We start from the raw sequence: 22,122 nt of genomic DNA on the forward strand, positions 1-22,122 counted from the left end.
CTCTGTGGGTGCCCTAGTGCACAGCTCTGTTGTGTGAACATCGTACACTCATGCATGCATAGGAAGGCGTGCCCCGGCTGTGGGTGGTGGGTGGCTCCTCCTTCTGGGCTACGTGAGCCCAGGGTGTGGAAGTGTGTGGAAGTGCAGGGATAAGGGTGAGGGCTTTGGGAACTGGGAAGCCCCAGGGCTAGGCCATGAATGGGTGTCAGACCCGAAGAGCAGGTTGGGGTGCAAGCTGTCCTTCAGCCCCCATTCTTCCTTCTTTCTTAACCAAGGTTACCAGCGGCCACACACATAGGTCTGGGCTCTGAAGAGGACCAGATACATAAGGCAGAACCCAAGGAAGCCTTAGGCTCAGGTCTCTGCCTGAAGGTAGGCTGGGGAGGTGGAGAGGGACAGAGGGAAGAATCCCCTGGACACCGGCGCCTCACGGAGGCCCAGGGGTAAGGTAGGAAGACTCAGGCCCGGGATTTTGTTCTGGCTCATCCACTTCCTAACTGAATCAATCTGCACGAGTCATTTCACCCTTCTGAGTATGAGTTTCTGCATCTGTAAAATGGGCCTAACAAGCAGCCCAGCCTGGGAGGTGGTTAGTGAGGTCACTGGGTGTCACTGGCGCTTGGGAACCTGCAGAGGGCAGTACTAGCGGCAGTGCCCGCGGGGATGGAGGCAGGGAGGGGGGGCGATGGCGGGAAGGGTGGCGCCGGAGTGCCAGCCCTGCGCCTGCTCCGGGGCACCGGGCCCCTCTCGCTGACCCCCTCGTTCCAGGACCCCGCAGGCCCGAGTGCCTGGGCTCGTCCTCTTTCGCGCCCGCTGCCAGGTGCCAGGGCCGCGCAGGCGGGCGGAAGTGGGCAGGAAGCGCCACGCCGAGGAGCCGGGGACTCTGGGAGCTAGCGGGAGACGCCGGCGTCCGCCCAGCCGACCCCTCCGGGCCGCGGCCTACGGCTCCCGGAACTGGGCAGCCGCGGGTAAAGGCCTAGCGGGCTTAATCGCCCCTGCGCCCCTGGCTGGGAGGCCGCGCTAAGCGAGGGGGCAGGGCGGGCCGGGGGAAGAGGCTGTGCAAGGGCCGCGGGGAGATCCCGGCCGGGAACGAGAGGGACGGAGCTGGGCGCTGAATGGCGGGCATTCTGGCAAGTCTTCCCCTGGGTTCCCGAGGCCACCCGAAAGTAGGAGAGCTGTTTGGGGCCCAGTTTGGTGGAGGAGCTCTGGACCTGTGGGAACACCGCCGCTGTACGTTTCCTGCAGTGCCCCTTCCTTTTCTCACCGCCCTGGAGACCTGGGTGATCACCAGAGAACTGCCCTCGGCCCCGCAACTCCCGTCTTGACTCAGTGGCCCTAGATCCGAGGTTAACCCGGAACCTAGGCTTTCTCAGGCTTCTGGAGCCCTCTCTTAATCCTTCCCCATCCCCTGGGACGGGCCAGCACCCAGCCAGCTCCTCCGCTGGTTGGCCCTGCTAAGGCAGGTGGCCCAGTGCAGCCAGTTCTCCTTAAGCGTGCCCTGCCCAAGAAGTCCCGATCTCAGTGGAGGAGACCAGGTGCCAAATAGGGGCACATTCCATTTAAGTGAGTTCAGAGGCCTCAGAAAAGACTTTGCAGGGACGGAGACTTTTTTGAGCAGGATCTTAAAAGATTGGTTGGGGCCCGAGTGGTGGCTCGTGCCTGCAGTCCCCGCACTTTGGGACGCCAAGGAGGGCGAATCACTTGAGCCCAGGAGTTCGAGACCACCCTGGGCAGCAATGGTGAAAACCCCATCTCTACAAAAACAGAAACCAACAATTAGCCAGGTGTGGTGGCACACCACTGTAGTCCTGGCTACTCAGGAGGCTGAAGCAGGAGAATGGCTTGAGCCCAGGAGGTAGAGGTTGCTGTGAGCTGACAGCAAAAGACCCTGTCTCAGAAAAAAAAAAAAAAAAAAAAAAAAAAAAAAAAAAAAAAAAGATTGGTTGGGACTCTAACAGAGGAGAAAGGTCATTCCAAACTGAGAAGAGTGTATGAACAAATTTAGGACAGCAAGAGCAAGAAACCGGTGAGCCTGAGGAATAAGGTACAGGCTGGGACAAACTCAGAAAAATAGCTTGTGGGAGCCTGGTGTTTGGACTCTATAAGTAACCTCGGACTTTTGGGAGGTGCTTGGTGCCTGGGGTGAGGGATTAGAATGGGATGAGACTGAAGGCAGAAAGGCTGGTGAGGAGATCGGGTCCAATAAATGCTAGTCGGGGCAGCAACTGTCTGGCAAAGCAGTGGGGAGGAATTGTTAGGACTCTTCACACTGCCTGAAGGAGCAGGGGAAGAAAGATTTGAAGACAGAGGTCAGGTTTCAAGTGTAAGGCGTGGGTGGGAAGATTTGCAGCAAGGTAAATGACACGAGGAGGGGAATGATGAGTTCAGTTTTACATGGGAGAAGTTTGAAGCAGTGGCAGGTTGTCCATCTGGAGATGTCAAGTGAGAAGTTCATTCATTTATTTATTATTTATGTCAGCCTCAAAGGCTGCTTACATAAAAGTCACAGAGAACATAAAATGATAAAGCCATTAAAACTCAGCTAAAAGGATCTGATATCTGTGGAAGAAAGGCAGAGCGGGGTGGATAATTATTACTGGAAAATCTAGGCACAGAAAAGCCACTGAAAATGAACACAGTACTCCTATCTGAGCTTGCTGGTGGCCAAGAAGGAAAAAGGACACCTAAATAAAGCAGTTTCCCAAGGTGGAACTCAGGGAAAGGTGTTCGTGAAGCTTCAGGGGAGAGGCAAGACATGGTAGGAAGGCCGGGTGTGATGGCTCACGCTTGTAATCCCAGCACTTTGCAAGGCCAAGGCAGGCAGATTGCCTGAGGTCAGAAGTTTGAGACCAGCTTAACCAACATGGTAAACCCCGTCTCTACTAAAAATACAAAAATTAGCTCAGTGTGGTGGTGGGTGCCTGTAATCCCAGCTACCTGGGAGGCTGAGGCAGGAGAATCGCTTGAGCCCGGGAGGCATAGGCTTCAATGAGCCACAATCATGCTTGGGCAACAGAGGGGCACGCCATCTCAAAAAAAAAAAAAAAAAAAAAAGGGTGGTAGGAGATAAAATGGGATCCCTCAAGCTGGAGTTTGGGAGAGGGACAAGAGCTGAAAACCAGGCCAGGGCTTCAGCAGGGCCAACATTTGAGGAAGGGCTGATCCTCTCCGGGGAGGAAGATCCCTCCTTGGCTGGAATGGGGTTAGGGGTGCAGGGGAGGAGTGGTGGCAGTGATCCATTCATATGCCATTCTTCTTGCAGGAGAGAAGTCGGTCCTAGGCCCCCCAGGCTCTGACCTTCTCTTCCAGGATGAGGTGGGGCCACCATTTGCCCAGGGCCTCTTGGGGCTCTGGTTTTAGAAGAGTACTCCAGCGACCAGGTGAGCAGGAAGCAGGGGTTTCTGTTTTTACCTCTTTCTTGCTTTCCAGGGTCCACATGATGCCTCCACGACAGCAGGGATCCAGACACCAGGTGCACTAGTCTCAGCTCTGTGGTTCTCTAGCTGTTGACCTTGAGCATGTCGTCTCACCTTCCTCAGCTGCCTTTTTCCCATCCTAAAATAAGGGAGTTGGACTTGGCCAGGTGCGGTGGCTCATGCCTGTAATCCTAGCACTTTGGGAGGCCGAGGCAGGCGGATCACAAGATCAGGAGTTTGAGCAAGCCTGGCAACAGGGTGAAACCCTGTCTTTATTAAAACTACAAAAAAAATTTAGTCAGGCGTAGTGGTGCACACCTGTAATCCCAGCTAGACGGGAGGCTGAGGCAGGAGAATCATTTGAACCTGGGAGGCAGAAGTTGCAGTGAGCTGCGATCGAACCATTGCACTCCAGCCTGGACAATAGAGTAAGACTCCATCTCAAAAAAAAAAAAAGGGAGTTGGACTAGATCGTCTTTGAGAGTCTCTTGTAGCTACATAAGTCTAGGAACTTGTCTGATTTTACTTTACATACAACAGAGATTTACTGAGTGCCTGCCGTACCGCAGACCTGGTATTAAGCTCTAAGTAAATAATTGTGAACAAAAACAGATGTAAGGGGGACAAAAAAATTTTTAAAACATCCAAATGTGATCCCTCTCATGGAGGAGAGAGGAATGAATGTTAATCGAATAATCACACAATGAAATATAAAATTGCAAAATAACTGCTGCAAAGGGGCAGTACATGCTGCTATGAGAGCAAATACTGGGGGGTTTGATGTACACATGGGTTCTGTGTATTGGATGGGATCTGCAGATGCTATTCTTCCTTCTCTCTGTAGATGAACGTATCCCCTTCCTGATCCACTGGAGTTGGCCCCTTCAAGGGGAGCGTCCTCTTGGGCCCCCTAGGTGAGGCCTGGCTGTCATACCTTAGGACTAATCTGGGCACAACAGAGCAGACTGGGAAGGGTCAGGACTTGGGGCTAGCTTGATCTCTTGGGGACCTTGGGAAGGGGCTTTGTCCTTTGGGGGTGGGAGGATACAGTGGCAGCTCCAAGGCCTGAGAGGAAGTTGGCTTAGAACATCTGTGGTAGAAGGCATAGTAGTCAGTGGAGGGAGGACCCTGTGGGAAGTGGGTGGAGCCTCGCATGGCCAGCCTGAGTTCCAGGCGGACAGTCAGCAGTGGGGTCTGGAGGGCTAGGGCTAAGGCCTCAGCAGCTGGGAAGGGTGTGAGAGTCAGACAAGCCTCTAAACTTGGGGGTCCAGTGTGGGGCCTGTATCTCAGGAAACCAGAAGTCTAGCAGTGCAGACAGGCTTGGACCCAGAGCCCGTGAAGGGGCTGATCCAAGATCCAAGTCCCAGCTCATCCCCTCTCCTTGTTCCCAGGGCCTTTATACGCCACCACGGAAGCTCGGCAGACAGTGCTCCCCCGTCTGGGAGGCATGGACGGCTGTTCCCCAGCACCTCTGCAACTGGTAAAGGGACTGGCTGAGACCCTGGTTGGGGGGTGTGGTGGGGAGATGGGGCTGGAAGGAGAAGCAGGGTGAGGGAGGCATAGAGGATCCACTGCCATCTTCCATTGGTGATCCCTCCTCTTCTCTCTCCCTCCCTCCCATCCGTCTATGTATCCCTTCCTGCAATACTCTTGCATTGCACACTTATATGTACAAAGCACTAGGAGAGCCGTACCATCCCTATGCTCAACAAAGCTGGGTCAAGCAGTTAAGACGGCACATAGGTCACTGTGAAACCAGTCGGTCCAGGCTCAGCATTACTTGTCCAGTGGCTCCCCACTTTCTGACACAGGGGTCCCAGACTTTCTGGACAGTCTATATTTTCTCAGGGAGTCTTGTGTGCCCACCATTGTGGGCCCCAGCGTCTATGCCTTGATGTCCCAGCCTGACCTCACCACCACCCTGATTGGCCCTAAGCTACATCTCCAGGCCCCTTTCCCTGACACATTTCCCTTGTCTTCGCACTCAGAAGCTATACAGCGGCACCGCCGGAACCTGGCTGAGTGGTTCAGCCGGCTGCCCAGGGAGGAGCGCCAGTTTGGCCCGACCTTTGCCCTAGACACGGTCCACGTTGACCCTGTGATCCGCGAGAGCACCCCCGATGAGCTACTTCGCCCACCTGCGGAGCTGGCCCTGGAGCATCAGCCACCCCAGGCCGGGCACCCCCCACTGGCCCTGTCTCAGCTCTTTAACCCAGATGCCTGTGGGCGCCAGGTGCAGACAGTGGTGCTGTATGGGACAGTGGGCACAGGCAAGAGCACGCTGGTGCGCAAGATGGTTCTGGACTGGTGTTACGGGCGGCTGCCGGCCTTCGAGCTGCTCATCCCCTTCTCCTGTGAGGACCTGTCATCCCTGGGCCCTGCCCCAGCCTCCTTGTGCCAACTTGTGGCCCAGCACTACACGCCCCTGAAGGAGGTTCTGCCCCTGATGGCTGCTGCTGGGTCCCACCTCCTCTTTGTGCTCCATGGCTTAGAGCATCTCAACCTCGACTTCCGGCTGGCAGGCACAGGACTTTGTAGTGACCCGGAGGAACCACAGGAACCAGCTGCTATCATCGTCAACCTGCTGCGCAAATACATGCTGCCTCAGGTGGGTGGCCCTTTACCCCAGGCTATTACTGCTGCCCCTTGACTCGCCCCCTAGGTCCTGGGTTACTTTAACTCCTGGTCCCTTCACTTCCCAGTGGTGCGACCCTAAGCAAGTCAGTAACTTCCCCAGGCTTCTGTTCCTTTCTTCTTGAGTTGCTCTGATCAAATGGGATACTGCACATAACATTAGCACAGCAGCTTGGATCACAGCAGGTGTTCAGTAATTGCTAGTTGTAACTGTTATCCTCATCAGTGTCTTCATCCTTGGACACTCAGTCTTCAGGGGTCCCCTGGGAATAGAGGCAGTCAGCAGGACACTAAGGTCTTTCTTAACTCTCAACCGTGCTCTTCCCAGGCCAGCATTCTGGTGACCACTCGGCCCTCTGCCATTGGCCGTATCCCCAGCAAGTACGTGGGCCGCTATGGTGAGATCTGTGGTTTCTCTGATACCAACCTGCAGAAGCTCTACTTCCAGCTCCGCCTCAACCAGCCGGACTGCGGGTGTGCCGCTGGGGGTTCAGGTGTTTCCGCCACACCAGCTCAGCGCGACAACCTGGTGCAGATGCTCTCCCGGAACCTGGAGGGGCACCACCAGATAGCCGCTGCCTGCTTCCTGCCGTCCTACTGCTGGCTCGTTTGTGCCACCTTGCACTTCCTGCATGCCCCCACGCCTGCTGGGCAGACCCTTACAAGCATCTATACCAGCTTCCTGCGCCTCAACTTCAGCGGGGAAACCCTGGACAGCACTGACCCCTCCAATTTGTCCCTGATGGCCTATGCAGCCCGAACCATGGGCAAGTTGGCCTATGAGGGGGTGTCCTCCCGCAAGACCTACTTCTCTGAAGAGGATGTCTGTGGCTGCCTGGAGGCTGGCATCAAGACGGAGGAGGAGTTTCAGCTGCTGCACATCTTCCGCCGGGATGCCCTGAGGTTTTTCCTGGCCCCATGTGTGGAGCCGGGACGCGCGGGCACCTTTGTGTTCACCGTGCCCGCCATGCAGGAATACCTGGCTGCCCTCTACATTGTGCTGGGTTTGCGCAAGACGACCCTGCAAAAGGTGGGCAAGGAAGTGGCTGACCTCGTGGGCCGTGTGGGGGAGGATGTCAGCCTGGTACTGGGCATCATGGCCAAGCTGCTGCCTCTGCGGGCTCTGCCTCTGCTCTTCAACCTGATCAAGGTAACATCCCTGAGACTCCCCACCTGCTCCTTCCCTCCCCAGCACCCCAAGCTGCCCATGCCCCCACATGGTTCCCTGTTCACCCCTTGCTTCTCTCCCAGCAGGAAACTGCTGCTTCCTGCACAGGTATGAATCTTCTCCCTGGATCTGATTTCAGCTCTGGGCATTTTGGCTTTTAGTGGGATTGCGGAGAGAGAAGCCATAAGGCTGGGGAAGGCTTGGTGGCTGGGGAGGGGAATCTGGGGACGTGGGGACTTTAATAACAATGCTACATGGATTCCTAAAAATGGTTTCCTTTTTGTGTCTTTCCTCCTAGGAGGCAGGCCTGTCCTCTGCTTTGCAGGTCCAGAAACTCGATTGTGTCTGTTCCTCCAGAGGTGATTAGGCTCTGAGAGTGATGACTCATCCTAACTAAATCACCAGAGACGGGTTTATAAAGCAGATGCCATTTTATTCATTTATACCAGGAAGATAAATGGCATTGGTAATTGGCTTAGGGGAGTCATCCTGAGGGCAGGTCCACTCCAGAAACCAAATTACAGACTTGAGGACTGCGCTGTGAGCGGCACAGCTGAGCGAGGTCTTTGAGGGCTGGAAGGAGCCACTCTGTGTGATGTGTGCCAGGAGCGTTATCAGTGTTCATCCTTTTGTTTTTCACATCACTCCTGGAAAGGAAATACTATTATGTTCCCTTTTATAGATGAATAAACTGAGGCTCAGAGAGGTAAAGTAACTTGTCCAAGATCACTCAAATAGTAAGTTTAAAAAGCCGGGATAGGAGCCCAGGGCTTTGTGATTCTGAATCCTGTGCTCTTTCTGCCAAACTATACTGGTGCATTACGGATATTTCTGTCGAGCTGCGGGACCTTGCTAGGTAACCTTCGTTTTCTCTAGGAATGTTTCAGCAACCCATTTTGAGGAGGCAGAGTGCTGGTTAGTGCTGGCAGAATTTCAACACTTTTTAAAAATTTAAATGTATTTTTATTTTTATTTTTTGAGACAGAGTCTTACTCTGTTGCCCAGGCCTAGAGTGCAGTGTGCAGTGACAGCTCACTGCAGCTTCAACCTCCTGAGCTCAAGCAATCCTCCCACCTCAACTTCACTGAGTAGCTGGGACCTCAGGCACGTGCCACCATCCCCAGCTAATTTTTAAAATTTTAATTTCGTAGCCAGCTGCAGTGGCCCACGCCTGTAATCCCAGCACTTTGGGAGGCGAGGCAGGTGGATCACTTGAGGTCAGGAGTTTGAGACCAACCTGGTCAACATGGTTAACCAAGTGTGGTGCCAGGTGCCTGTAATCCCAGCTACTTGGGAGGCTGAGACAGGAGAATTGCTTGAGCCTGGGAGGCGGAGGTTGCAGTGAGCCGAGATTGTGCCACTACACTCCAGCCTGAGCGACAGAGTGACACTCCCTCTCAAAAACAAAAGAAAAATAATAAAATTAAATTAAATTAAAAAATAAAAAATTTTTAATTTCGTAGAGATGGGGTCTCACTAGTGATCCTCTCACTTTGGCCTCCCAAAGTTCTGGGCTACAGGTGTGAACCACTGTGCCCAGCCAACTTTTTATTTTTATAGGCACCAAAGCATAAGGGCTAAGAACAGGGATTTAGTAACTCAGCTATTTGAGTTCAAATCCAGGCTGTGCTCCTTATTAGCTGTGAGACTTTGGACAGGTTACTTAGTTCTGTGCCTCAGATTCCTTATCTGTGAAATGGAGATAATACTAGAACTTATATCACTGGCCTTATATGAAGATTAAATGAACTCATCCTCAGGGTCTAGGACATGGTAAGTGCTATTTAATTGTTTTTTGTTTGGTTTTTTTTTTTTAGATGGAGTCTCGCTCTGTCGCCCAGGCTGGAGTGCAGTGGCACCATCTCTGCTCACTGCAACCTCCACCTCCTGGATTTAAGTGATTCTCCCAGCTCAGCCTCCCAAGTAGCTGGGACTACAGGCACCTGCCACCATGCCTGGTTTATTTTTGTATTTTTAGTAGAGACAGGGTTTCACCATGTTGGCCAGACTGGTCTTGAACTCCTGACCTCAGGTGATCCACCCACCTCAGCTTCCCAAAGTGCTGGGATTACAGGAGTGAGCCACCATGCCCTGCCTATGCTGTTTAATTGTTTGTCACACATAGAAACAGACTTAGTTCGAGACCAGCCTGGCCAACATGGTGAAACCCCATCTCTACTAAAAATACAAAAATTAGCCGGGTGTGGTAGCACATGTCTGTAATCCCAGCTACTCGGGAGACTGAGGCAGGAGAATCTCTTGAGCCCAGGAAGTGGAGGTTGCAGTGAGCTGAGATCGCACCACTGTACTCCAGCCTGGGTGACAGAGCGAGACTCTGTCTCAAAAAAAAAAAAAAAAAAAAAAAAGAAAGAAACAAAGAAACAGGCTCGGGCAGCCCACCCCTTCTCACACCATCACCTCCGACAGGAGGTCACAGCTGCTGCTGAGGCCCCCCCTGCTTTGAGGATGTGCCTGCTGGACCTGAGTTGCAACGAAAGGCTGCAGTCTCCCGAGGGGATTCAGAAAGCCCCCAGTTATTGAAAACCCAGCAGAACTGTCAGCCCCGCACCCCCAAGCCCTCTTGGAGGGAGGGTTGCCCTGGCAGAGCACTGAGCCCATCTGTTTATTCACCATCCTGTGGATTCAGCTTCACAGGGTGACATATTCTGTCACAGGTTAGCGTTGGAGAAGGGGCGCTATCACCTCTATGAGAGTAACCTCGCATATAAACATGAAAACAAGCCAGGTGCAGTGGTGCACACCTGTAGTCACAGCTCTCAGGAGGCCAAGGTAGGAGGATCACTTGAGCCCAAGAGTTAAAGGCTACAGTGAGCTATGATCACACCACTGCACTCCAGCCTAGGTGACACAGCAAGACCGTGTCTCTAAACAAATAAAAATTAAAAAATTTAAAAGTAAAAAAACCCAGATGTTAAAGGAGGTGCCACAAAACAATGTCGTGGTTTGTTGCCAGAGGAATGACCCTTCTTCCCTTTCAGAACCATTGCAGGGATGGGGGAAGATATCACAAACCCCCAACATTTATTTCTTTGTCAGATATTTGAGTGCCTGCTAAGTGCCAGGCAATGTGTTAGAATCTGAGGAAACGTCAGTTAACAAAACTACAGGTTTCTGCCCTTTCTGATCTAGGCTGAGCTCCTCTCCCAGAAGGAAACTGCTACTTCCTGCACAGTTTGAGCACAAAAATATCAATGTAACCATATAAGGAAAAATTACGGCAAATGCCTGGGAAGAAGGAGCCCCAGATGCCATGAAAGTGTGTAGTGGGGGAACTGGTCTGAGGGGTCAGGAGAGCCTCTTTGTGGAAGGGCATGTCATCTGACCCTTGTAGCATTAGCCAAGGGAAGAAGCTGGGGGGGGGGGGAATGCCCCAGGAAGGGGCAGCACCCTGGAGGTTTTTTGTTTTTTTTTTCTCTTGAGACAGCGTCTTGCCCTGTTGCCCAGGCTGGAGTTCAGTGGTGTGATCTCAGCTCACTGCATCCCCGACCTCCAGTGCTCAAGGGACTACAGGCACATGCCACCATGCCTGGCTAATTTATTTTTAATTAAAAAAATTTTTAAAATAGAGATAGCGTCTTGCTACATTGCCCAGGCTGGTCTAGAACTCCTGGGCTCAAGTGATCCTCCCGCCTTGGCCTCCCTAAGTGCTGGGATTTGGGCATGAGCCACTGCACCCGGCCTATGGAGGCTTTGAAGGAGGAAAAACCTTGGCACTGTTAAGATGAAAAAAGCCGAAAGGGCAGGAGCATAGTGAGTGGGGCCAAGAGGCTTGTGATGAAGGCATCGTAGTCAGCAGGGCCCAGATCACACAGGCCCTTAAATCAGTAGGAACTGCATGTTGAAGATGGGGATGTATTTGTGACACCTAGCCCGGTCCCAAACTAAGTGTGTAATACGTGCTAATTCCTTCTCACCACCTCCTGGGTTTGAAAATGTATCAGGGTGTTTGGGAAAGAGAAAGAAGTTCCTAATGTCTGCAGCACATGAGACAGGTGTTGAGAGATGACCCTGGAAAGGTCAAATTAGGGCCAAATTATGAAAAGTTTTGGGCCATGTGCAGTGGCTTATGCCTGTAATCCTAGCACTTTGGGGGGCCTAGGCTAGGGAGCCCAGGAGTTCAAGACCAGCTTAGGTGACCCAGCAAGACCCCATCTCTAGTTTTAAGAAACGTTTCATATTCCAGGCTAAGTGCTCGGAGTTTGCCACAAGGGCAGTAGGGAGCCACGGAAGGTGTCGCATCAGGGGAGTAGCATGATCAGACAAATTATGCTAAGTTCAAGGGGTGATCACAGGGCTGGAGCAGTCATGGAGGTGTACCTGAAGCTGAGCCTTGAAGGCTGAACAGGCACATGGAAGGCCACAGTGACCCTCTCCTGCTTCTTTTTCAGGTGGTTCCACGAGTGTTTGGGCGCATGGTGGGTAAAAGCCGGGAGGCGGTGGCCCAGGCCATGGTGCTGGAGATGTTTCGAGAGGAGGACTACTACAACGATGATGTTCTGGACCAGATGGGCGCCAGTATCCTGGGCGTGGAGGGCCCCCGGCGCCACCCAGATGAGCCCCCTGAGGATGAAGTCTTCGAGCTCTTCCCCATGTTCATAGGGGGGCTTCTCTCTGCCCACAACCGAGCTGTGCTAGCTCAGCTTGGCTGCCCCATCAAGAACCTGGATGCCCTGGAGAATGCCCAGGCCATCAAGAAGAAGCTGGGCAAGCTGGGTCGGCAGGTGCTGCCCCCCTCGGAGCTCCTTGACCACCTCTTCTTCCACTATGAGTTCCAGAACCAGCGCTTCTCCGCCGAGGTGCTCAGCTCCCTGCGTCAGCTCAACCTGGCAGGTGTGCGCATGACGCCTGTCAAGTGCACAGTGGTGGCAGCTGTGCTGGGCAGCGGAAGGCATGCCCTGGATGAGGTGAACTTGGCTTCCTGCCAGCTAGATCCTGCTGGGCTGCGCACACTCACGCCTGTCTTCCTGCGTGCCCGGAAGCTGGGGTGAGGACCTATCCTCATGCACAGGCATGAAGAGGGAAGAGGGTTGGAGGTAAAGAAATGGGAAAAGGAAGTGCCAGGGAAACCGGAGGTACTGATGAGTGACCAGAAGGTGGGATGAAGAAGTCTAGTTTAGGGGCCAGGTGCGGTGGCTCACGCCTGTAATCCCAGCACTTTGGGAGGCCAAGGCGGGCGGATCACCTGAGGTCAGGAGTTCGAGACCAGCCTCAACATGGAGAAACCTTGTCTCTACTAAAAATACAAAATTAGCCAGGCATGGTGGTGCATGCCTGTAATCCCAGCTACTCCGGAGGCTGAGGCAGGAGAATTGCTTGAACCTGGGAGGCGGAGGTTGCGGTGAGTTGAGATCACGCCATCGCACTCCAGCCTGGGCAACAACAGCAAAACTCCGTCTCAAAAAAAAAAAAAAAAAGAAGTCTAGTTTGGGTGGAGGTGACAGGAGCAACAGAAGGGAGGAGCCAGGCATGGTGGCTCCTGCCTGTAATCCCACTGCTTTGGGAGGCCAAGGCGGAAGCATCACTTGTGCCTAATAGTCTGAGACCATCCTGAGCAACATAGCAAGACCCTGTCTCTACAAAAAATTAAAAAATTAGTCAGGTGTGGTGGCACGTGGCTATCGTCCCAGTTACTCGGGAGGCTGAGGTGGGAGGATTCCTTGAGCCCAGGAGTCTGAGGCTGCAGTGAGTTGTGATCATGCCATCGTGCTCCAACCTGGGCAACAGAGTGAGACCCTGTCTCTCCAAAAAGGAGAAGCAGGTATAGATTCCCAGAGGCAGGCTGATGAAAACAGGGCTTGGTAGCTGGACAGACTGCCTGCTGAATTCCCTCCCTGTTCTCTCACCTCCCCTCTGGCCACCTTCTGCTCCAGCTTGCAACTCAACAGCCTGGGCCCTGAAGCCTGCAAGGACCTCCGAGACCTGTTGCTGCATGACCAGTGCCAAATTATCACACTGCGGTGAGTGCCCTGGGAGTGGGGCATCCTGGTGGCCAGCTAAGGTCAAGGGTGAGCTCCCTGCTTCCTGGCATACTTGGCACAGGCCCACCCAAGGGATAGTAAATGGAGGAGAGTCTAGGCCCTAACCTGTCCCCTCCACTTCCCCCAGGACCACCGCAAGCAGCAGGGCAGCAGGGAAAGATGCCACCTGTAATGGGTGCTAAGAAACCTCTCATGTGGCTAAAATCAGCCTGGGGGAGGTGGGGAGAGAGGGTGGAATAATACCTAGGCCGATTGCCTGGTGACAGTGCCACTGATCCCCTTCCAGGATTTTTCCTGCAGCCTCCCGAGGAGGACCCTAATGCTGGGCACTCAGTAGACGCCCCTTAAGTGTTGACTGATATGTGGGGAAACCAAGCACCTGAGTTTCCAGTTTCTGATTGGTGTAAGGGGAGGCAAATGAGGAGAGAAAAAGGAAGAGCAGGTAGAAGGATAGGGGAGTCAGAGGGGAGGGAGAAGCAGAGGCTGTGGAGGGGGTGAAAAAGGCAGAAGAAGGGCAACAGAAATGGTGAAGAGGAAGGGAATAGATAAGAAGGGAGTCAGGGGAAGAGGGAAGGAAAGGCCAGCTCCCCTACTCTGACTCCTCTGCCAGGCGCCACATCCCCTACTGCTCCAGCCTTTCTCCTGGGCCTGCATTTCTATGTCCAGGTTCCTCTTGCCCCATGCAGGGCCCTCTTTGGCCCAAGTCCTGACACCCAGCATAGGGCTGCCCCATCAAGGCTTTCAGCACCACCCCCAACCTTGCCTCCCCCTCCTCTCAATAAGCCCTCATAACCTTGGGTTGCATGTGGCCGTAGGCTGTCCAACAACCCGCTGACGGCGGCAGGTGTTGCCCTGCTAATGGAGGGGCTGGCAAGAAACACCTCAGTGACGCACCTGTCCCTGCTGCACACGGGCCTTGGGGACGAAGGCCTGGAGCTGCTGGCTGCCCAGCTGGACCGCAACCGGCAGCTGCAGGAGCTGAACGTGGCTTACAACGGTGCTGGTGACACAGCGGCCCTGGCCCTGGCCAGAGCTGCCCAGGAGCACCCTTCCCTGGAACTGCTACAGTGAGTCCTGTCCCTGGTTCCATTGCCCCCAGGCCTTCAGACTACTTCCCTCTCTCGACTGTGCTCCTCCAATCCTAGGGAGTGCTTCTGGGCCTGGGCCTGGTGCCTGTCCTCTATTCCTGGTTTCTGACTGATCCTTGTCAACCTAGCTCTGAGCCAACCCACCCGCTCTGTGACTGGCACTTAAACTGCCCCAATTCCCTACCACCATTTCTCCTAAAGGCCTACTGTCTCTGGTCCCACTGAATTCTAGTATCAGGGTCGGGTGTGGTGGCTCACGTCTGTAATCCCAGCACTTCGGGAGGCCGAGGCAGGCACATCACTTGAGGTCAGGAGTTCAAGACCAGTCTGGCCAACATGGTGAAACCCCGTCTCTACTAAAAATGCAAAAATTATCTGGGTGTGGTGGTGCGCACCTGTAATCCCAGCTACTTGGGTGGCTGAGGCAGGAGAATCGCCTGAACCTGGCAGGTGGAGGTTGCAGTAAGCTGAGATCGTGCCACTGCACTCCAGCCTGGGTGACAGAGGAAGCCTCTGTCTCAAAAAAAACAAAAACAAAAACAACAACAAAAAAGAATTTAGTATTAGTCCCTGCCTCCCACTGGCCAGCACCCTCCATCTCTGGCTCATTGCAGATACCTGATCGCACTCTGCAGCCAGGAGATGAGTTGTGAGGCCCCCTGACTTTCCGTCCGTCTACCCTCGGGCCCTTCTTCTCAGAGCTCTACTGAATGGCATCGACTTTCTCTCTCCTGCCAGCCTCTACTTCAATGAGCTGAGCTCAGAGGGCCGCCAGGTCTTGCGAGACTTGGGGGGTGCTGCTGAAGGTGGTGCCCGGGTGGTGGTGTCACTGACAGAGGGGACGGCGGTGTCGGAATACTGGTCAGTGATCCTCAGTGAAGTCCAGCGGAACCTCAATAGCTGGGATCGGGCCCGGGTTCAGCGACACCTTGAGCTCCTACTGCGGGATCTGGAAGATAGCCGGGGTGCCACCCTTAATCCTTGGCGCAAGGCCCAGCTGCTGCGAGTGGAGGGCGAGGTCAGGGGCCTCCTGGAGCAGCTGGGAGGCTCTGGAAGCTGAGACACTGGCGGCAGGCACCTAGCTATGTGACCACTGGCCCTAAACCTCTTCCCTCTGTGGCCTCCTGGCTTGCACTGCTCCCTCTAGAAAGATTCCTTCAGGTCTGGAGGCAAAGGAATGGACACAGCTGTGCCAGTTGCCCTCCTAGGGCATGTTCGACCAGGACCAAGTCTGGAATCTCCAAGTTAAAGATGGTGAATCGATGCTTCGGGCTTGGAGTTGGAACATGCCTCCTCTCCATTCAGCTAGAAGGACCAAAGCATGTGGCATTTGGATGGCCAGAGTGCCCTGAAGCACCGCTACCAACATTGCCTCCCCCTCCTCTCAAGGAGCCTCTGATTGTGCCACCAAGGGGCTCACATCTTATGTCTGCCATGCCAGGGGTGTCGCCATCCAGATGTGTTGGAAGCTTCCCCTCCTGCCTTATGCTCACCTGTGGACACTGAGGATGCCCTCACAATTGGTGCTTTCTCCTCATCCTCATGCCCCCTTTGCCACAATGGTACGATGGCTGGGTAGCCCCTCGAGGCAGATGCACCTGACTTGCTGCTATTAAAAAGCCGTGTGCCTTCCACTGATTGTGGCTCTTCTTTATTGCCTGGTGCTTCCAAGAAAGGGCATTGTTCTTGGTCTTTCTGGTTAAATTACCAACCATGATCTATTACAAGTGGTTCTTGGGCACTAGGTTCAGAGGCACTGGAGGCTGGAGGGGCCCATGAACAAGATATTGGCATGGGGGTTGGCCATGCTGGGCTGTATTAGTCTGATCTCACGCTGCTAATAAAGACATACCCAAGACGGGGTAAGTAATTTATAAAGGAGGCCGGGCATGGTGGCTCATGCCCGTAATCCCAGCACTTTGGCAGGCCGAAGTGAGCAGATCACCTGAGGTCAGGAGTTTGAGACCAGCCTGACCAACATGGAGAAACCTCATCTCTACTAAAAATACAAAATTAGCTGGGTGTGGTGGCACATGCTTGTAATCCCAGCTACTCGAGAGGCTGAAGCAAGAGAATTGCTGGAACCCAGGAGGTGGAGGTTGTGGTGAGCCGAGATAGTGCCACTGCACTCCAGCCTGGAGAACAAGAGTGAAACTCTGTCAAAAAAAAAAAATTTATAAAGGAAAGAGGTTTAATTGACTCACAGTTCCACATAGCTGGGGAGGCCTCACAATCGTGGCAGAAGGCAAATGAGGAGCAAAGTCACATCTTACATGGCAGCAGGCAAGAGAGTGTGTGCTGGGGAGCTCCCCTTTATAAAACCATTAAATCTCATGAGACTTATTCACTATCGTGAAAACAGCACGGGAAAACCTGCCCCTGTGATTTAATTACCTCCCACCGGGTACCTCCCATGACATGAGGGAGTTATGGGAGCTGCAATTCAAAATGAGATTTGGGTAGGGACACAGCCAAACCATACTATTGGCCATACAATTCTTATCACCCTTTTCACACCCCCCAGGCTTGGAGTTAGTGACCAGCAATCTGCCTTTCTCTGCACAGAGGGGCAACTGGGTCAGATTCAGGGTCTCCTGAAAAGGTTGAGGCCCAGGGATAGAGTCAGGAGGAACCCACACAGTTTTCCAGAGGATAAGACTCTCAGCGGGGCACGGTGGCTTACGCCTGTAATCCCAGCACTTTGGGAGGCCGATGAGGACAGATCACCTGAGGTGGGGAGTTTGAGACCAGCCTGACTAATACGGAGAAACCCCGTCTCTACTAAAAATACAAAATTAGCCAGCTGTGGTGGTGCATGCCTTTAATCCCAGCTACTCGGGAGGTTGAGGCAGGAGAATTGCTTGAACCTGGGAGGCAGAGGTTGTGATGAGCCAAGATCATGCCATTGCACTCCAGCCTGGGCAACAAGAGCTAAACTCCGTCTCAAAAAAAAAAAAAAAAAAGACTCTCACTCCCGTTAACCATTACCCCACTGCTTCCACAGCGTCTTCAAGGAGGCGGGACCTGGGAGGGGATGGGTGGGAGGATCAGTGGCTGTGATGAACCTTGTCCCTACCCCGAGCACTGGGTTGCTGATCCAGCTATGGAGAAAGCCGCAGGTAGGAGGCCAGGAGAAATCCTCTGCAGGGGACTTTGGGACAGGCAAGGGGCCGACTTGGAGGCTGAAGCTTTGGGACCAGGGCACACTTGATTTTGGGGCTTGGAGCCCTGAGGCAGGTAAACAAGTCAGGAGAAAAGTAATGAGTTGCTATGTGTGTCTTCCTGGTCCACACCCTGTACTGATATGCTCAGATTTATGTGCCAAGGACTTGGGGGGAGGGAAAGGGAGGGGACCGCACAATAGTCCTGTGTGTATGGCAGTGAGAAGAGAAGACCCCTGTGGAGCAGAATGGAGGGGGCATGCCCTGAGTTTGGGGGTTCCTCTGAGTCCTTTTAGTTTATGCCAATGGAAGAGGCACATCTGGGGAGAAGAATGTGACTCTCCTCCTCTCACCCACTTCTTTGCCCAGTAGATCTGCAGGACACAGCCTCGTTAACTCTGTAAGTGCCATGAGGGTTGGGGCAAGGGAAGGAAAGAATTGGAGGCAGGGAAGCGCTTCACTGCCATTAGCACCTAAACGAGATCCTGGGACCCAAGTCCAGCTGCCAGCTTGTAACTGCTTCCCCTGCCTCCTTGCAGGAAGTTTAAGTTTAACCCAAAGCTGGGCATTGATAATCCTGTCCTCTCCCTGGCCGAAGACCACAACCCCTATGGTAACTCCCTCACCCCCTGGCAACCATTCCCTTTCCCTGGAGGCACCACAGCTCCACACGGCCTCCGATCTCCTTGGTAACCACTTGCTCGGTCTCCCTCTGATAACAGCCTTGGTTGGGGGTAGAGATAGGAGGGGCCAGGCGTTTTCTCCTGTTCCAGTCCCTCTGTCCACGAACCCCACCACCCAACACCCAACCAGGCAGAAACTGCCCAGCGCCCTATCAGGACACAGGGTCTGCCAGGCACATGGCGAACCTGTACTTGGGCTGTGCCCTCTCCTCCCCCTTTTCCGCTGCCCACCTCACCCTCCAGATCCCTGGAGCCTGGAGCGGCCTCGCTTCTGTTTACTGAGCAAAGAGGAGGGCAAGAGTTTTGGCTTCCACCTGCAGCAGGAGCTGGGCAGGGCTGGGCATGTGGTGTGCAGGGTGGACCCAGGCACCTCTGCCCAGCGCCAGGGTCTTCAGGAAGGAGACAGGATCCTGGCGGTGAACAACGATGTTGTGGAACACGAAGACTATGCGGTGGTAAGGCTGTGGTCCAGGAGAGCATGCTAGCACCTCAGAAAGAGAAGCGGGTTGCCCAGTCCCCTGGGCACTATGGCAGCAGGGCACAAGCCTCACTCCCCTACACCCCAGGATTTAGAAGTGCCCAAGTCAGAAGGGTTGGGGAAGGCATCTAGAAAGCCGATTCCTGCCGGGTGCAGTGGCTCACGCCTGTAATCCCAACACTTTGGGAGGCCGAGGCGGGAGGATCACCCAAGGTCAGGAGCTCAAGACCAGCCTGGCCAACATGGCAAGACCCTGTCTCTACTAAAAATACAAAAATTAGCCAGGTGTGGTGGCAGATGCCTGTAATCCCAGCTACTCGGGAGGCTGAGGCAGGAGAATCACTTGAACCCGGGAGGCGGAGGTTGCGGTGAACTAAGATGGCACCATTGCACTCCAGCCTGGGCGACAAGAGCGAAACTCCGTCTCAAAAAAAAGAAAAAGAAAAAGAAAAAAAGCCGATTCCCTTGGCAAAAAAAATATGGATTCCAGGGAGGTCCTGGGGGTTGGCAAGAGGGTCTAGACCAAACCCACGCCCACGTGCCCTCTGTCCAGGTGGTACGCCGCATCCGGGCCAGCAGCCCTCGTGTGTTGCTGACAGTATTGGCACGGCATGCACATGATGTGGCCCGAGCTCAGCTGGGAGAAGATGCCCACCTCTGTCCCACCCTAGGCCCAGGGGTCCGGCCCCGGCTGTGCCACATAGTGAAAGATGAGGGTGGTTTTGGCTTCAGTGTCACCCATGGTGAGCCCAGAGGGTGCGAGGGGGCGGCAAGGATGAGGGATCTCAGCCCCTATTCAGGGCAGGCAGGCAACAGACTGGACCTTGCTTTTTTTTTTCATTTCTAGGCAATCAGGGTCTTTTCTGGTTGGTGCTAAGTACCGGAGGAGCAGCTGAGCGGGCAGGGGTGCCCCCCGGGGCCCGGCTGCTGGAAGTGAATGGGGTCAGTGTGGAGAAGTTCACTCACAACCAACTCACCAGGAAGGTGTGGCTGCCTGTCTCCCACTCTCCTCCCCCAATCCGGGCCTGGGCCCCACCTCGGGAAGATGCCTCCTCCCCCATGTGCCTAACCTCCTTATCTGGTCTCCTACCTTTATCACCATCCTCCCCCTCTACAGTCTGTGCCAGGCTCCACTTAGTGCCTGGGAGGAGGGGCTGTGGGGGGAGCATGCCTCTTCTCTCCCTGCCCAGGTGTTATACTGATGCCTTGCTGGGTCCCCACAGCTTTGGCAGAGTGGACAGCAGGTGACCTTGCTGGTGGCAGGGCCAGAGGTGGAGGAACAGTGTCGCCAGCTGGGATTGCCCCTGGCTGCACCCCTGGCAGAGGGCTGGGCACTGCCCACCAAGCCCCGCTGTCTGCACCTAGAGAAAGGGCCCCAGGGTTTTGGGTTCCTGCTCCGGGAGGAAAAGGGCCTTGACGGTCGCCCTGGTGAGTGGGAGCCCTGGGGGTGGTGGGGGAAGGTGGGCCTTGAGGTGGGTACACAAGTGTATATACACCTTTCAGTGCACCGAAGAGGTGTCCCTGTCTGAGCTCTGGCCCTGGGCCACCTCTTCCTGTTCACTCTGGGGTCAGTCCCCTGGTGTGCACACAGTGGCCTAGGATAGTTGGAGAGGAGCAGTGAGGATGTCTATGCCCCAGGACAGTTCCTGTGGGAGGTGGACCCGGGACTGCCAGCCAAGAAGGCTGGGATGCAGGCTGGGGACCGGCTGGTGGCTGTGGCTGGGGAGAGCGTGGAGGGGCTGGGCCACGAGGAGACAGTGTCCAGGATCCAGGCGCAGGGCTCCTGTGTCTCCCTCACTGTCGTCGACCCTGAGGCTGACCGCTTCTTTAGCATGGTGCGTGCTGAGGGGCAGGGGCTAGGGTTGGGGCAGGAGTGGGGCAGGGCTTGGGTCCAACAGATTTGCTCTACCTGCCACCTTCCAGGTTCGCCTATCCCCACTCCTCTTCTCGGAGAACACAGAGGCTCCCGCCTCGCCCCAGGGCAGCAGCTCAACCTCACTGGTTGAGACAGAGAACCCTTCACTTGAAGACACAAGCGTGCCTTCTGTCCCTCTTGGCTCCCGACAGTGCTTCCTGTACCCTGGGCCTGGTGGCAGCTATGGCTTCCGACTCAGTTGTGTGGCCAGTGGGCCTCGTCTCTTTATCTCCCAGGTGACTGATGCCCCATGGATCTTGAATCCCTTCGATCCTTTGCTGCCCGATCAGTCTTCCTCTGCTTCCCTCCCAGAGCCTTAAGCCAGAAACTTTCCCCTGGTGTCCCCTGTTCTGCATGATCCCACACCACCAGGTGACTCCAGGAGGCTCAGCTGCCCGGGCTGGGTTGCAAGTGGGAGATGTGATTCTGGAAGTGAACGGGTATCCTGTTGGGGGACAGAATGACCTGGACAGGCTTCAGCAGCTGCCTGAGGCTGAGCCACCCCTCTGCCTGAAGCTGGCAGTCAGGTCTCTGTGGGGCTTGGAAGCCTGGATTCCCCCTGGGGCTGCAGAGGTGAGGAAGAAGAAACAGATGGCACTGTGAGTAGCTACAGAAGGGCAGGGAGGAGTGAGAAAGAAGGGCAGAGTGGGCGAGGTACAAGATGAAGCCATGTGGGGTATGCAGGTTGTGACTTCAGGTCATGGTAGGTGGGGACAGAAGGACTCATGAAAAAAAACCCCATTCCTGGGCATTCCAGTGCAGGGCGGGGCAAGAAAAAGGAACTCTTCTGGGTCCCACCTGGAATGACCTTCTACCTCCTTTCTCTGTATAGGACTGGGCTCTGGCCTCGGATCAGCTGTAGAGCACCCCTGCTTGGTACAGACATACTCAGGGGCTACCGTGTCTTCACTCTCCAGCCCGAGGTGGTGAAGGCAGGATGCTCTCTCTAAGCCAGACCAGAGGGACTCAGACACCACCGATCACAGGCTGGCCCAGGTGCTCCCTCCCTTCCCGCAGGCCCAACTCCCAGCAGAGGGTGTGGTTGGAGTCCCTGAAGGAGTCTGAGGCTCCAGAGGATGTCATATGGGAGCTTTGGAGAACTGTGTCCCAAGGATGAAGGTGTGGCTGTGGGTCTGGCTAGGATTGAAGCCATCTGGACCTTTTCTAGATATGACTCCAGGACCCTTGAGTGTAATGCAAAAATTTGGAGCCCAGCTATGCCTGCCCTCTGTGGGTGCCTTAGCATTGCGGGAGGGTGGTGCTTGGTCACCGTTGCATTTGTTATAGAAATGGCCGTTCCCCATAAATCTGACTGCCTGTGTTTGTGTTGGTGGGGGTAAGGGGCAGTGGCGTGAAGGGACAAAAAGGGCCTCAGGCTCAAGGGGTGGGATGCGGCTCCTGCAGGAGAGAGGTTGAGACCTGGTCAAATTTCTTTCCTATCACTGAATCTCAGGGATAATGGGCCAACCCAGAACTGAGATGTCTGCATGAGAGCCACTCCTAAAAATAAACAACAACAACAACAAAAAAAAAAAAAAAAAAGAAGAAAACTAAATAAAAATAAAAATAAAAAAGATCCA

At 54.4% G+C, this 22,122-nt stretch overlaps 2 protein-coding genes across 12 annotated transcripts; both read left to right on the plus strand.

Moving 5' to 3' along the window:
* Positions 1-621: 621 nt before the first annotated feature.
* NLRX1 (NLR family member X1) lies at positions 622-15,939 on the plus strand. 11 transcript variants are annotated; one of them, XM_009247160.4, is made up of 10 exons: positions 622-1,230; positions 3,263-3,380; positions 4,261-4,330; positions 4,808-4,896; positions 5,405-6,024; positions 6,379-7,200; positions 11,628-12,223; positions 13,110-13,196; positions 14,033-14,284; positions 15,044-15,939. In XM_009247160.4, exons 2-10 carry the CDS (start codon positions 3,311-3,313, stop codon positions 15,363-15,365), a joined length of 2,928 nt encoding a protein of 975 aa, XP_009245435.2. In that variant the 5' UTR covers positions 622-1,230; positions 3,263-3,310; the 3' UTR covers positions 15,366-15,939. The 11 variants fall into 11 exon arrangements, with proteins under 11 accessions (XP_009245435.2, XP_063567528.1, XP_024111521.1 ...); XM_063711458.1 differs by having other exon boundaries at positions 635-1,130; positions 14,920-15,939; XM_024255753.3 differs by having other exon boundaries at positions 635-1,130.
* Positions 15,940-16,045: 106 nt separating this feature from the next.
* On the plus strand, positions 16,046-22,116 carry NHERF4 (NHERF family PDZ scaffold protein 4). Its single transcript, XM_024255150.2, has 8 exons — positions 16,046-18,604; positions 19,181-19,370; positions 19,475-19,611; positions 19,851-20,055; positions 20,266-20,462; positions 20,551-20,778; positions 20,915-21,115; positions 21,375-22,116. The coding sequence occupies exons 1-8, from the start codon at positions 17,876-17,878 to the stop codon at positions 21,402-21,404; spliced, it is 1,917 nt and encodes a 638-aa protein (XP_024110918.2). The 5' UTR covers positions 16,046-17,875; the 3' UTR covers positions 21,405-22,116.
* The last annotated feature ends 6 nt before the right edge of the window (positions 22,117-22,122 follow it).

The sequence above is a fragment of the Pongo abelii genome, chromosome 9, assembly GCF_028885655.2.
Source record: "Pongo abelii isolate AG06213 chromosome 9, NHGRI_mPonAbe1-v2.0_pri, whole genome shotgun sequence".
NCBI classification, from domain to species: Eukaryota; Metazoa; Chordata; class Mammalia; order Primates; family Hominidae; genus Pongo; species Pongo abelii.